Raw genomic sequence first — 15,610 nt, 5'->3', positions numbered from 1 at the left:
CACTTACACTTGGAGCTTAGATCTGGCCCAAAAAAATTAAGCCCGACCCGAACCCAGCCCAGCCCAGCCCAGCCCATGTACGTTGTGTCTGAGCCGCCCGGCCGACACATTAACTGTAATTATGAGCCCGAGCCCGATTTAAACCCGACATTTTTTTTTAATACGTGGGCTGTTATAACGGACGTTCTCAAGCTCCACGTTGCACTTACACTATCCAATCAGTGATGCTGGTAACGTGTTACTCTAATCTGACAATTGTTTTCAGTGAGGAGTAATCTAACGAGGTAATACTTCCAAACCACTAATCAGATTAAAATTCTTATTCAAATCACTGTGCGTTACTATTATTTTTGTCATTTTCCTTAGTAAAAATATTTATTTTAGCTTTTCTTCTTGCGTCTCGGGGAGTGACGTCACGTGCGCGAGAAGTCACGTTTTCTGCACGAGGACACTCACTCACGTGTAAAACCATGCAGCTGCACAAACAACGTGGAGGGAGGAGAGAGATGTGCCTTTTGTAGCTGGAAGTACTGTCGTTATTTTGAGTTATTACAAACACACACACACACAAATGCTTGATCAAATGCCGGCCCGACCCTGCCCGAGGATATTGACGGGAAATGACACGCGGTCCGGTGTTTCGGATTAACGCGGGGCTATGTTAACTGGCGACCGTCAGCCGAATGCGTCTGTGGTCACCGTAGCTACAACAGATGTTGAAAACGGGAAGAGAAGCCGTAGCTGTCCTCAGATCTGCCGCTTTGTCGAGGTCTTCTCTGGTCAAAACATACCTGATACGTGTTCGGGCTGCTGTTCGATTAAACGTGTCTGACCCTCAGTCGCTGTATCAAAGTTGCTGGTTGTTACGGAGGACGTTGTAAACAGGAAAATGGAGGTTGCTCTTCCTGTGAAAATGTATCTCTAATAAACCTTTATTAAAAACACGTACTCGTGACTTGCATCACACAGGGAAACTATAACCTAAATAAAATAAAAGTTAAAAAAACAAAATAAAAAATTACGGGACTTGAGCTCACATTCACTGAGGGACAAAAACACAAGCGCGGCAGCCAAACCACCCTGCCAATCAAATCACGCAGGTGACTCGCGGTATGACCTATTTCTCTCTTCACAGTGGACACGCAGACACCTCTGGGTCGCAGAAGAAGGCAAAATCAACTTGTGACCGCAGTGTCTGTTCACCATGTCTGTACGGTGATGATTTATAACACAAATAAGCATAACCTTTATGAAATGCACTTACTCGTCTTTACTGTCTATTTGAGTAAATATTCCTCACACAGAAGAACAATGGAACCCTTTTAAACGAAACAAAAATAAATAAATAAATAAATAAAACATGGGACTCGAACTTAGACTCATTGAGGGAAAAAAAGCAGCCGGTTGCATGACAAACAACCCACTACTGGAGTGTAGTGTAGTGGTGACCACAGACGCATTCGGCTGACGGTCGCCAGTCAATATAGCAAGAAATGATGGAATGGAGTGCACTAGTATTCCGACCCTCCCACGCACCACGCTGATTCGCTAGCACACCGCCAGTCAGATTATCCAATGGCTCAGACGGCTGACAGCCAACCTCCTCAGACTTCGCATATTGAATCTGAGCAGACAACATCCGAGTGGCTCTGAAAGCTTCTGACACAGCTGAACACAATGAACAGATTTGTTCCCGACCTCGTCCGAGTCTCCTATGCTTTAGACGTCCAACAGTTGGGCCAGTGTGTACCAGCCTTTAGTAGTACTGATCGTCATAGCAACAGGGTGCAATAGACACCAGATCTGACCAATTGGTAGAGAGCAGATCTGACCAATTAGGCGGGCCAGGTACTTTTCACACCTTTTCTGTCATGTCACTCCTTAGATTTTGAGACCGGAATTCCAACTTGAGGGGGCCCCATTGTGGTGCACCCACATAGTCCCCATACAGCAAGAAATGGCCCTGCGATATATAGACATCAACTGCAGTTGTTAGGTCCTTGTATCATCTGATCATTCAATTTTTCCATATTATCTGGCAAGCAAAAAAAACCCCAAACAAGTCAATATTTTGTTTTTCTGCTTTTCTGTATGCACCAAACATTGAAAACCGGTGTTTATTTTCTTATATTCAGCCCAAAACGGAAAATATGACAAACAAGGAAACCAAAACAAAATAATAAATCTCATTTACACTTTCCGTTATTGTTATACCATTTTCCATAGTACATTTCTGCTGTGTGGCCACCCTTTGTGCACGCGCAATGTAGTCTGGTATCTGTAGTCGCTAATTACGTTTTTAATAAAGCATTGTGGAAAAAAATTATCTCTGGTTGGTAAATATACTGTGGTCAAGCCAGCTGTGGTTCGTGTTTGCTTGGTCAAATCACCTGCACCTTTTTGTTTTCAGTGTGCAAATGCACAACATTTACGGTGATTGTAATGACCCTGCTCTGACTGTGGGTCAGACTGCAGTCTTACAATCAGACCCGTGAAACATACAATACTTTTACAGTCATTATTTCTCGTAATTAACTGAAAGCATCACAAAGGTATCCTTCCAGATTTCAAAGTAAAGGATGAGTAAAAAAAAACATGGCTAAAAAAAAGATCATTAATAAAAGTATATATTTGTGTTCACTTGCAATTACATTTGTATTTAGACAGCTGTCATTGTTTAGGTACATCTTATGGGCCAAATCCACAATCTCCTATTCTCTGGGTTTGCTTTTTTGGATGGAATTCGCTAGAAGCAGAGCCCAGGCTTTTCTCCTCGCCTGTTGGTGCTTTCAGTTCTATCTAATTTTATCTAATTGGCCAATCAAAACTGGTTTCAAACTAAATGTATCACTTTCCTCCAATGACACCTGACTGTTGTTTAAAGTTGTTCTATGTATCCTTTCAATAATTTGCAAGAGCGACATTAAACTTAATAAAATGTTGAAGTTAGGTTCTTTGTCAACCAGAATCACGGGGGCAATCACTGGGCACTGAATTGGCCAATCAAAGATGTTCTAGAGCACATTCCTAGAAGTTTCCTTTGTCCTGGGACACTTCTGGGACACTGAGTTCAGTTCAGAGTCCATTTTGAAATCCTCAATGAATGACTTCATCTGTGGGTCCCAACAACATGCATTTTCTTCTCTTATGTATCTGTGTACCAGCACCAGTTTGAAGAAGACATTGAAGTTGAGCTGCATGAAGACATTGTTTTAGAAATCCCCATTCAAGTTGAATCATCACCACAGGTGGGATTTCTTAAAGAACAGATTTCACAACAACAGGGTTATTAATGGAGATTCATGTGTATTTGACTTGGTTCATATAAATTAATCTGAAGAGGATTATTTATGTGCTGAACACTATGTTCAGTGTTTCAACAGAAACATGAGGTTTATTTGTAATTTTTTTCCATTTGTAAAATTTGCTCTCCTCTATGTATCCATACAGCAACAACTTTTTGAAGAGGATTCTGACGATGACCTGTACAGCACCAGGGTTTCAGAAGTCCCCGTTCCTGTCCAGTTATCACCACAGGTAGGTCTTCTTAAAGGACAGGTTCAAAAATGTTTCTGTTCTATTTGAAAGCAATAGTCAGTGCTCATGTGAGCTTTGGAAAAAGGTTTTGCTTACTGTAATCTTACAGAAGTCTTACTGTTCCAGTCAGGTCATCATTTTTTATTTTTTATTTTTTTTTTTTGTCATAGCATGAGTATGTTGTCAGCTGAGTTTTGGTTGTCTGTAACTACTTTATTGAGTAGCTCATTCCATTCAGGGCTCAGCCTGGTTCTTCTGCCATCAGCGCTCCATCTCCTCTGAGGCTGAATGCACAGTCAGTGTGTGCTATAGAATGGTTTGTTTGTAATTTTGTCGATTATGTACATTTTCCTCTCTTAATTGTATCTGTACACCAGCAACAGCTTGACGAGGATTCTGACGATGACCTGTACAGCAACAGGGTTTCAGAAGTCCAAGTTCCAGTCCAGTCATCACCATGGGTAGGTTTTCTTAAAGGACAGGTCCACAGTTTTTCTAATCTGTTTGAAAACAATAGTCAGACGCTCATGTGAACTTTGGAACAGGTTTTGCTTACAGTAATCCTTCCCCCTGTTCTATTGTCCATTAAAAGTTCCTTTTCCAAATGTGTTTTCAATGATAGTGATGGAGAACAAACCCACAAATTGTGTTTTATGCAAAATTCTTTATTAAAGTTCATCTGAAGCTATTATCAGATTACACAAATAAAGTTGATGTATTCCAAGATTACAGTCGTCTCTGTAGAGAATTCTCTCTTTTTGCCTCTGTCCTTTCACTGAATGTCAACACAAAAACACTGTCCAAAACACTTGATTTATGATTGATTTATTGATTTGCGAACAACTTCTCTCTTTGACTGTTTTACAGTTGTTTATTCAACACAAAACAAAAAAACGTCTGGAAAACTGCTAAAACTCCTCAATCTCCACAGTTGCCGTGGTTACCCACCACCCTGTTACTGAGCCCCTCTGTTGCCATGGTTACTCGCCGACGCTTACTAGTGGCTTAGCTTAACAGTCTGTTGTCAGTGAGGAGGAAACTAACTAAATGGTGATATTAGGACTGCTCAGTCCACTTCCACTGTGTGTTTTATAAGGGATCTCTTAACTACTAATATTAAGAAGAGGGATGATCACAGCCTGCAGAGCTTGTTTCCATGTCCATATGGACACCTGACTGTTGTTTAAAGTTGTTCTGCGTATCCTTTCACTAATTTGCAAATGTGACATTGAACTTAATAAAATGTTGATGTTTGGTTCTTTGTCAGCCAGAATCTCATGACTCACATCTCACATGTTTGATCAGTGAAATTATTTGTATAAATATTCAATGCAGAGGGCTTGAACAAAACATGGCACTGGGCACTGAATTGGCCAATCAAAGATATTCTAGAGCACATTCCTGGAAGTTGCCTTTGTCATGTGAGCACCAAATTTCTAGTGTCAGCTCCATGGGTTGTTTTAACACACGGGGCTGAGCCGTTAATATTTCAATACAATGGTTTATTTGTAATTTATGCAATGTGTAAATTTTCCTCTCTTGCATGTGTCTATACACATATAACAGTTTGAAGACGAAATTAACGATGACCTGTACGGCTACAGGTTCCGCGTTCCAGTTTTTTCATCACCACCGGTAGGTTTTGAACTTTGGAACAAGTTTTGCTTACAGTAATCCTATTTCCTGTTCTATTGTCCATAAAAGTTCCTTTTCCAAATGTGTTTTCAATGTTAGTGGTGGAGAACAGAATTCACGGACTGTGTTTTATGCAAAATTCTTTATTAAAGGTACATGTGTCTGTACACTGGCAACCGCTTGAAGAGGATTCTGACGATGACCTGTACAGCACCAGGGTTTCAGAAGTCCCCGTTCCTGTCCAGTCATCACCACAGGTACGTTTTCTTAAAGGACAGCTTCACAATTTTTCTGATCTGCTTGAAAACAATAGTCAGACTCCTATGTGAACTTTGGAACAGGTCTTGCTTACAGTAATCCAACTCCAACTGTTGGCTCCAAAACTAAGCCTATTTCATGCAACGTAGCCATTTAGTGCATTTAAGTGTCAGCTGACATTGCAGAAACAAATAAATAACAATGCAGTAATGTCAACTAACTGTGGAACATGTAAAACTATGCAATACAACTAAAGGCTATTTGACCTTAATTTTGTCTTCTTAGACAAAATAGAAAAAGGTTTGTATCTCCTGCAACACCCCTGTGGAAAGGAGTTATTTGGTGTAGGTTATTACTCTCTTGAAATTTAACACAAATTAGTTTCCACATCTTAACATGATATCTAGTCATACCGACATCAGGCTACAGCCTCTACAAATACCATACATTCTAATTAGCAATGGTAGGCTTCGTTAAATTAGCTAGCATCCATGTTCACGTTAGCTTGTGTCTGTGAGCTTGGTGAGCTGGTGTTAACTGGATGCTTTTGGTTCAGAAGTTGAATCGTTGTTGACGTGCTGTTGTGGTACTCTAGCTCTGCTTTACAGTAGAAACATTGCACTTTGTTATCTTCTTTTTTAAGTGTGAAATGATCCCAAACTTTGGATATTCTCTGTCTCTTATGGACGCAGGGGTGATTGATGAATGAATGTTTCAACAGAAAGTTTTATTTGTAATTCTATACAGTATGTAATGTGTCCTCTCTTGCATGTGTCTGTACACCAACAACAGTTTGAAGACGAAATTGAAGATGACCTGTATGACTACAGTATACCTGAGCTAGAGCTTTCATCAACATCGGTGGGTTTTCTTAAAGGACAGCTTCACAATTTTTCTGATCTGCTTGAAAACAATAGTCAGACTCCTATGTGAACTTTGGAACAGGTCTTGCTTACAGTAATCCTTCCTTCTGTTCCGTTGTCCATTAAAAGTTCCTTTTCCAAATTAATATATTTTTGCATTAAATGAGTTCTGTGTGTTTGGGAAGAGATCTTTTATTTGTAATTTTGCTCCATATGTAAAATGTCCTCTCCTCTATGTGTCCGTACAGTCCCACCAGTTTGAAGAGGATATTGTATGTGAGCTGTCTGAAGAAATGGATTTAGAAATCCCCACTCGAGTGCTGTCATCATCACAGGTAGAATGTCTTGAGGAACTGGTGGATACATTTGCTTATCTATCTCACAAGAACAGGGTTATTAACGGAGTGCTGAACTGAACACTGAACTGAACACTGTCTTCAGTTCAGTGCTCTGTTAATGTTTCAACTAGGGCTGCAGCTAACCAATACTTTTGGAATTGAGTATGCTACCGATTATCATTATAAAATGACAGGCCTGTTAAACAGACCAAGCAATTGGCTTTTATTCCTGAAAAAAAACATACTGGTATTTATTCCAACTCCAACTGTTGGCTCCAAAACTAAGCCTATTTCATGCAACGTAGCCATTTAGTGCATTTAAGTGTCAGCTGACATTGCAGAAACAAATAAATAACAATGCAGTAATGTCAACTAACTGTGGAACATGTAAAACTATGCAATACAACTAAAGGCTATTTGACCTTAATTTTGTCTTCTTAGACAAAATAGAAAAAGGTTTGTATCTCCTGCAACACCCCTGTGGAAAGGAGTTATTTGGTGTAGGTTATTACTCTCTTGAAATTTAACACAAATTAGTTTCCACATCTTAACATGATATCTAGTCATACCGACATCAGGCTACAGCCTCTACAAATACCATACATTCTAATTCGCAATGGTAGGCTTCGTTAAATTAGCTAGCATCCATGTTCACGTTAGCTTGTGTCTGTGAGCTTGGTGAGCTGGTGTTAACTGGATGCTTTTGGTTCAGAAGTTGAATCGTTGTTGACGTGCTGTTGTGGTACTCTAGCTCTGCTTTACAGTAGAAACATTGCACTTTGTTATCTTCTTTTTTAAGTGTGAAATGATCCCAAACTTTGGATATTCTCTGTCTCTTATGGACGCAGGGGTGATTGATGAATGAATGTTTCAACAGAAAGTTTTATTTGTAATTCTATACAGTATGTAATGTGTCCTCTCTTGCATGTGTCTGTACACCAACAACAGTTTGAAGACGAAATTGAAGATGACCTGTATGACTACAGTATACCTGAGCTAGAGCTTTCATCAACATCGGTGGGTTTTCTTAAAGGACAGCTTCACAATTTTTCTGATCTGCTTGAAAACAATAGTCAGACTCCTATGTGAACTTTGGAACAGGTCTTGCTTACAGTAATCCTTCCTTCTGTTCCGTTGTCCATTAAAAGTTCCTTTTCCAAATTAATATATTTTTGCATTAAATGAGTTCTGTGTGTTTGGGAAGAGATCTTTTATTTGTAATTTTGCTCCATATGTAAAATGTCCTCTCCTCTATGTGTCCGTACAGTCCCACCAGTTTGAAGAGGATATTGTATGTGAGCTGTCTGAAGAAATGGATTTAGAAATCCCCACTCGAGTGCTGTCATCATCACAGGTAGAATGTCTTGAGGAACTGGTGGATACATTTGCTTATCTATCTCACAAGAACAGGGTTATTAACGGAGTGCTGAACTGAACACTGAACTGAACACTGTCTTCAGTTCAGTGCTCTGTTAATGTTTCAACTAGGGCTGCAGCTAACCAATACTTTTGGAATTGAGTATGCTACCGATTATCATTATAAAATGACAGGCCTGTTAAACAGACCAAGCAATTGGCTTTTATTCCTGAAAAAAAACATACTGGTATTTATTCCAACTCCAACTGTTGGCTCCAAAACTAAGCCTATTTCATGCAACGTAGCCATTTAGTGCATTTAAGTGTCAGCTGACATTGCAGAAACAAATAAATAACAATGCAGTAATGTCAATTAACTGTGGAACATGTAAAACTATGCAATACAACTAAAGGCTATTTGACCTTAATTTTGTCTTCTTAGACAAAATAGAAAAAGGTTTGTATCTCCTGCAACACCCCTGTGGAAAGGAGTTATTTGGTGTAGGTTATTACTCTCTTGAAATTTAACACAAATTAGTTTCCACATCTTAACATGATATCTAGTCATACCGACATCAGGCTACAGCCTCTACAAATACCATACATTCTAATTAGCAATGGTAGGCTTCGTTAAATTAGCTAGCATCCATGTTCACGTTAGCTTGTGTCTGTGAGCTTGGTGAGCTGGTGTTAACTGGATGCTTTTGGTTCAGAAGTTGAATCGTTGTTGACGTGCTGTTGTGGTACTCTAGCTCTGCTTTACAGTAGAAACATTGCACTTTGTTATCTTCTTTTTTAAGTGTGAAATGATCCCAAACTTTGGATATTCTCTGTCTCTTATGGACGCAGGGGTGATTGATGAATGAATGTTTCAACAGAAAGTTTTATTTGTTATTCTATACAGTATGTAATGTGTCCTCTCTTGCATGTGTCTGTACACCAACAACAGTTTGAAGACGAAATTGAAGATGACCTGTATGACTACAGTATACCTGAGCTAGAGCTTTCATCAACATCGGTGGGTTTTCTTAAAGGACAGCTTCACAATTTTTCTGATCTGCTTGAAAACAATAGTCAGACTCCTATGTGAACTTTGGAACAGGTCTTGCTTACAGTAATCCTTCCTTCTGTTCCGTTGTCCATTAAAAGTTCCTTTTCCAAATTAATATATTTTTGCATTAAATGAGTTCTGTGTGTTTGGGAAGAGATCTTTTATTTGTAATTTTGCTCCATATGTAAAATGTCCTCTCCTCTATGTGTCCGTACAGTCCCACCAGTTTGAAGAGGATATTGTATGTGAGCTGTCTGAAGAAATGGATTTAGAAATCCCCACTCGAGTGCTGTCATCATCACAGGTAGAATGTCTTGAGGAACTGGTGGATACATTTGCTTATCTATCTCACAAGAACAGGGTTATTAACGGAGTGCTGAACTGAACACTGAACTGAACACTGTCTTCAGTTCAGTGCTCTGTTAATGTTTCAACTAGGGCTGCAGCTAACCAATACTTTTGGAATTGAGTATGCTACCGATTATCATTATAAAATGACAGGCCTGTTAAACAGACCAAGCAATTGGCTTTTATTCCTGAAAAAAAACATACTGGTATTTATTCCAACTCCAACTGTTGGCTCCAAAACTAAGCCTATTTCATGCAACGTAGCCATTTAGTGCATTTAAGTGTCAGCTGACATTGCAGAAACAAATAAATAACAATGCAGTAATGTCAATTAACTGTGGAACATGTAAAACTATGCAATACAACTAAAGGCTATTTGACCTTAATTTTGTCTTCTTAGACAAAATAGAAAAAGGTTTGTATCTCCTGCAACACCCCTGTGGAAAGGAGTTATTTGGTGTAGGTTATTACTCTCTTGAAATTTAACACAAATTAGTTTCCACATCTTAACATGATATCTAGTCATACCGACATCAGGCTACAGCCTCTACAAATACCATACATTCTAATTAGCAATGGTAGGCTTCGTTAAATTAGCTAGCATCCATGTTCACGTTAGCTTGTGTCTGTGAGCTTGGTGAGCTGGTGTTAACTGGATGCTTTTGGTTCAGAAGTTGAATCGTTGTTGACGTGTTGTTGTGGTACTCTAGCTCTGCTTTACAGTAGAAACATTGCACTTTGTTATCTTCTTTTTTAAGTGTGAAATGATCCCAAACTTTGGATATTTTCTGTCTTTTATGGACGTTTTATTGGCTCTCCGCCATCGCGCCAACTCAATTCTGAACATAGTGGTGTGTGTCCGCAATAACAGTCCATGTGGAAAAATGATCCCTGATCTAAGCAGGCCACGTAGTGCGGGTGAATGGAATTAACCGATGCCTCAAGGCAGAGATTTTGCTTCGACAACTGTTTGTAATCGAATTATTCGAGTTACCCGAGTATTTGTTTCAGCTCTAGTTTCAACAGAAAGGTTTATTTGGAATTATGTGCAATATGTACATTTTCCTCTCTTACATGTGTACACCAGCAACAGTTTGATGAGGAAATTGATGATGACCTGTACGTCTACAGGTTCCCCATTCCAGTCCTTTCATCACCACCGGTACGTTCTATTAAAGGACAGTAACTGTAATCTTACAAAAGTCCCTGTTCCAGTCCAGTCATCAGTTTTTTATTATTATTTTTTTTTGTCATAGCATGAGTATGTTGTCGGCTGAGTTTTGGTTGTCTGTAACTACTTTATTGAGTAGCTCATTCCATTCAGGGCTCAGCCTGGTTCTTCTGCCATCAGCGCTCCATCTCCTCTGAGGCTGAATGCACAGTCAGTGTGTGCTATAGAATGGTTTGTTTGTAATTTTGTCGATTATGTACATTTTCCTCTCTTAATTGTATCTGTACACCAGCAACAGCTTGACGAGGATTCTGACGATGACCTGTACAGCAACAGGGTTTCAGAAGTCCAAGTTCCAGTCCAGTCATCACCATGGGTAGGTTTTCTTAAAGGACAGGTCCACAGTTTTTCTAATCTGTTTGAAAACAATAGTCAGATGCTCATGTGAACTTTGGAACAGGTTTTGCTTACAGTAATCCTTCCCCATGTTCTATTGTCCATTAAAAGTTCCTTCTCCAAATGTGTTTTCAGTTTTAGTGATGGTGAACAAAATCCATATACTAGGTTTTGTGAAAAAATCTTTGTTAAATTTCCTCTGAAGATAATATGAGGCCTCAGTCATCCAGATTACACAAACAAGGATGTGTTTCAAAATAACAGTTGTCTCTGTAGAAAATTCATTGTTAGATTTAATTTAGTCTCTGTCCTTTAACTGAATGTTCACACAAAAACACTGTGCAGACAAACACAAAGAAGGCCCCAGCAGTTCTAATTGTATGTAACTACTTCATTAAGAAGTAGTATTAAGTAGCTCATTCCATTCAGGGCTCAGCCTGTTCCTTCTGCCATCAGAGCTCCATCTCCTCTGAGGCTGAATGCACAGTCAGCTACAACCACATGCTTATGTGAACTTTGGAAAATGTTTTGCTTACTGTAATGTTGTCCATTAAAGATCCCTTTCTAAAAAACATTGATGATGGAGAACAAAATCTACAGTCCATGCTCTTCATTAAAATTCAGTTGAATCTAATATGAGGCTTCAGTCAACCAGCTTCGACAAATAAGGTTGATGTGTTCCAGAATTACAGTCTTCCCACAAGACAATTTCCTCTTTTTGTCGCTGTCCTTTTAATGAATGTCAACACAAAGACATGATCTAGACAAACACAAAATAAGAATTTCAGACTTTTATAATCACTAATTTTGTGTTTCTTCCTGAAGGTCCGAATCAGGGGACTTTTTCAACGCATTCAGCAGTTTATGAATGACTTTGGCAGACTACTTTCAAGAGTATGAATAACATTCTATGATTGTCATGAAATAAGTTGTTTTTGTGTTGTTGTTGCTCCCCTCTCATATGCATGATGGTGCCCCAACTTTACTGTAATCCGATAACTTTTTTAAGTAATGAGTAAAGTAAGGAATTACAATTGCAAAAACAGTAAATATAGCCGCAAGCGGCAATCTGCGGGTCCTAACCCCTTTCACCCCAAACCGGCCACCCTGACCCTCATCTTCTGCAGTCGTTGACATTGGTCGCTGTGTTCCTCAAAGCTCTGTGCAACCTATTGATAAGCCCCAGATTTCTCCAAATTTGGTTTTCAGGTACACGCTAATGGCATTTATAGCCCTATAGGTCGAGCTCAAAATGCTTCGGTAGGCAGACTAACAGTCCTGTTTTGAACCTACCCACCAAGTTTTGTGATGATAGGAGAAAGGGTGTGGGAGTTATGGCCAATCATTATCATATGCCCATTGTGTGAAACTGGATTTGGATTTCGAAATTTGGAAAGTCACGGATTAAGCGGAAAGAAACAAGACGAGATCCCCCGAAGCTGTGGAGCATATTTGGTGTTGATAGAGTCGATCTTTCAAAAGTTCTATTCATTTTACTGTTTTTAATGTTATGCAAATTAGCAAAAAATCTGTAATAGCAGCTTTCATGGTGCAAGAGGCTTTTTTGTAGAGGACTATCAAGAGGACATGTATGAAAAATTTCAAGTCAATAGCACTTATGGCTTGGTGGGGAGAGCCTTTCGAACTTCACACCCTATGTTATAGTGCCCCCATCTGACGGATTGGGATAATATTTTTGGAGCAGCATTTAGACATCATTTAAACTCAACATACCAAGTTTCGTGTCTCTGGGTCCTTCCAGCTCGCCATAAATTGATAAAACGCAAACAATGATGGTTAATGACGGATAGGCCACGCCTGCTTTCACCTATCAACATGGCACTCAAGATATTAGATAATACTGTCTGATGGTCTTTGAGATAAGCATGTGTAGCATTTATAGTGCCCCCTATAGGTCCTCTACATGTTTTGGTAGGCAGATTCCCAGTACAGTTGTGAACCTACCCACCAAGTTTTCGAAAGTTGGAATTATGGCAAATCATTTATAAGCTCCACCCATTGCAAAAATACATTAGTCCGTGGCGGCCATGTTTTTAGACCAATCTGGCTCATTTATAGTAGTGCTGATAGAGTCAATCTTTCAAAAGTTCTATTCATTTTACTGTTTTTTACATCATGCTAATTAGCACGAAATCTTTGTAGAGCACATGGAGCTGGACTTGTGTGTCAAATTGTCAAAAGTCAATCAGACTTACGTGTGAGGGGCATGACCTTCCCAAAAACGCATTTTCAAGCCTTAGTTACAGCGCCACAATGTGGCTTACTGGGCTCATATTTTGATAAATGTTGATGCACATCATTTCCAGTCAATGGGCAAAGTTTCAAGTTTCTGGCCCACTCCAGCAAATAATTACAAATAACAAATAATTAAAATAATTATGATAATAAACTGGTACAATTTTAGAAAAAACAAAAACAAAACAAAACAAAAATAATGTTCCATTGCACTCCATCAGTTCAGCAGGTTTTTAAAACAGAAAAGATGCTCTTCATACATGAAAAGCTAAAGTATATCAGGGCTGCAAGACTTTTTAATGTAGAACTTCTGGAGGAAGTAATTTAAGAGTTTAAGAGAACCTTTGGTCATAACATCTTCTGAAGAAATAAGCACATCATGTCACTCCTGCTGTACTTAGTATCATTGACATTACTCTCAATGTATATCAAGACAACAGTTTTTTGTTTTTTTTTCATCATGCTTTCTCCATATTAGTTTTCTCATTGGTAGGTCTTGTATAACTGACTGATTATAAGTATCGGCAGCTGCTTTAAATGCACAATGTTTGGCCACTTCTGGTCATTCCTACTTTGATGGAAAAATTTGTCTTAAAGCTGAAGTCTTAAATGGGCCGAACTCAATCCTTATAGCCCCGAGTAGTAACCTAGATTTTCCAAATTTAGGTATTGACTTAGCATTGCTGTAAGATGAGCATGTATCCTCTTGAGTGTCAACCGTTTTGACAGTGATAGCCTATATTTGTGAGCAGCCTTTGTCTATGGTTGTATGTATAGACGTGTTTATGAGGAGTGGATAAACACGGCAAAAAGAACTGTCATGTTCCTCACACAACCACAAACACCAAGTCAAGGCAGGTTGAAGAGGGGCAGACAGAGGAAACTGGACTTGATGTCATGATCTTTAAGTGCACCTGTGCTATATTCTGACCATTGAATGATAATCATGTGTGTACTTTACTTTCGCATTATATATTATATGTAACTTTTGCATTAAAATGTTGATCGATTTGTTATTACAAGTAATGATCTCTCTGTACCTTGTATATATGTGGGGATGACAATGAATACGTTATTATTAAGAGTTATCATGTATAAAAGATTTCAGTGGAGTTTTCAGAGCAAGTCGGTAAAAGGCAAGGTCACCAAATTTTAGTAAGAATGGCCGTAGACAGTGATCTAAGTTCTACAACAAATATTAAGGAACACATGACCAACATGTCTAGAACCAACACACGTGCATAGTTTAAAATCACAGTAAATACTCATGATGATCTGAGTCGAAGATACATTCTGATTGGTTTCATGTGTGGTGGTGAATAAATTAATCTATTATTTTGAAGAGAAGAAAGAAAAACAGACAACCACAGGAACGAGTATCAAAGTTAAGATTTTTAAATGCCAAAATCAAGACTACTAACTGCAAGTAAATAAGAGTTTGTGTGAGGCAGAATGTTGTTTTTTTTGGGGGCATTTTTTTCCAACTGACCTTTTATGTGACTTGCCTGGAATCTGCATCAACAATAAAAGTTTACTTTCACAGATTTAAAGATTTGATTAAAGTACTTATGAGTAAATTATTGTGGTTTAGAGTTAATTGTCTCTATACCATACATTTGATTTCATGGAATTTAAATTTGTATATAATTATTCAATATCTGAGTGTGGTTGATGAATATTTAATCATTGTAATTTTTTACTGTATGTTTTCATTGTTCCACATATTTTTTTATCATTAGCACTGGCTTTGATTATTTTTACATTTACATACATTTATGAATATTTGCACTTTTGAATTGGTTTTAAAGTTTCGAATAATAATCCTGTATTGAAAGATTCCTTGCTTTTGCTTTGTTTATTAATTTTTTTATCAGTCTTTTTTCTATTTTCTTTTATACAAGAAGACTTAATAAAAAGGTTCACAAAGCTCTCTTTCCTAGTGTAAAACCAACAGATTTATGTGAGCCATGTCCACATAAAACTTTTCTCAAGGGACTTAAAAGAAATAACATTTCCAAAACTGAAACAATACAAGTTAATTCAAAATTGTCATAATGTCTTAAAGGAAAAGAGCTAATTTTATTCTGCACCTTTCTACAAGCTCTGTAGATGTGTTATTTTCTAAACAATGATTTGTCTCCATAAAGGTGTTATCAGTGTGACCTTTAAGTTATGGTTGTTTATGATAAGGGTTAGTTTTAAAGTCAGTCTTTAGCCCCTCATGTAGTATGAGGCTCCAATAGCAGCATCTACAGTAAAATGAGGTCAACTAGATATTTCAGGTACTCTCAACTGTCAGCTTTGGAATTCCAGTTGAAAGAAGTCGTGAATTGAATAATTAAAACAGCCATCCACTGGGACAATTTATGAAAATTGGAAAAACGATGACTCATATCGTGTT

The 15,610-nt window shown here is 38.3% G+C and overlaps 1 protein-coding gene across 8 annotated transcripts in view; it reads left to right on the top strand.

Moving 5' to 3' along the window:
* The window catches only part of LOC119007325, a 31,515-nt gene extending 16,421 nt beyond the window's left edge, over positions 1-15,094 (top strand). For 3 of the 8 annotated variants that reach the window (XM_037076919.1, XM_037076920.1, XM_037076918.1), the window contains 14 exons: positions 3,165-3,248; positions 3,451-3,537; positions 3,915-3,998; positions 5,104-5,172; positions 5,325-5,429; positions 6,223-6,291; positions 6,542-6,628; positions 7,580-7,648; positions 7,899-7,985; positions 8,937-9,005; positions 9,256-9,342; positions 10,474-10,548; positions 10,850-10,933; positions 11,779-15,089. In XM_037076919.1, coding sequence (XP_036932814.1) covers positions 3,165-3,248; positions 3,451-3,537; positions 3,915-3,998; positions 5,104-5,172; positions 5,325-5,429; positions 6,223-6,291; positions 6,542-6,628; positions 7,580-7,648; positions 7,899-7,985; positions 8,937-9,005; positions 9,256-9,342; positions 10,474-10,548; positions 10,850-10,933; positions 11,779-11,853 — 1,131 coding nt within the window. In that variant the 3' untranslated portion in view covers positions 11,854-15,089. Of the gene's footprint in view, positions 1-3,164; positions 3,249-3,450; positions 3,538-3,914; positions 3,999-5,103; positions 5,173-5,324; positions 5,430-6,222; positions 6,292-6,541; positions 6,629-7,579; positions 7,649-7,898; positions 7,986-8,936; positions 9,006-9,255; positions 9,343-10,473; positions 10,549-10,849; positions 10,934-11,778 lie in introns of all 8 variants that reach the window. The other 5 variants (XM_037076916.1, XM_037076923.1, XM_037076917.1 and 2 more) reach the window with 5 other exon arrangements.
* Positions 15,095-15,610: the final 516 nt, after the last annotated feature.

The sequence above is a fragment of the Acanthopagrus latus genome, chromosome 18 (assembly GCF_904848185.1).
Source record: "Acanthopagrus latus isolate v.2019 chromosome 18, fAcaLat1.1, whole genome shotgun sequence".
Classification (NCBI taxonomy): Eukaryota; Metazoa; Chordata; class Actinopteri; order Spariformes; family Sparidae; genus Acanthopagrus; species Acanthopagrus latus.
This window is presented reverse-complemented; position numbering and strand designations above follow the sequence as displayed.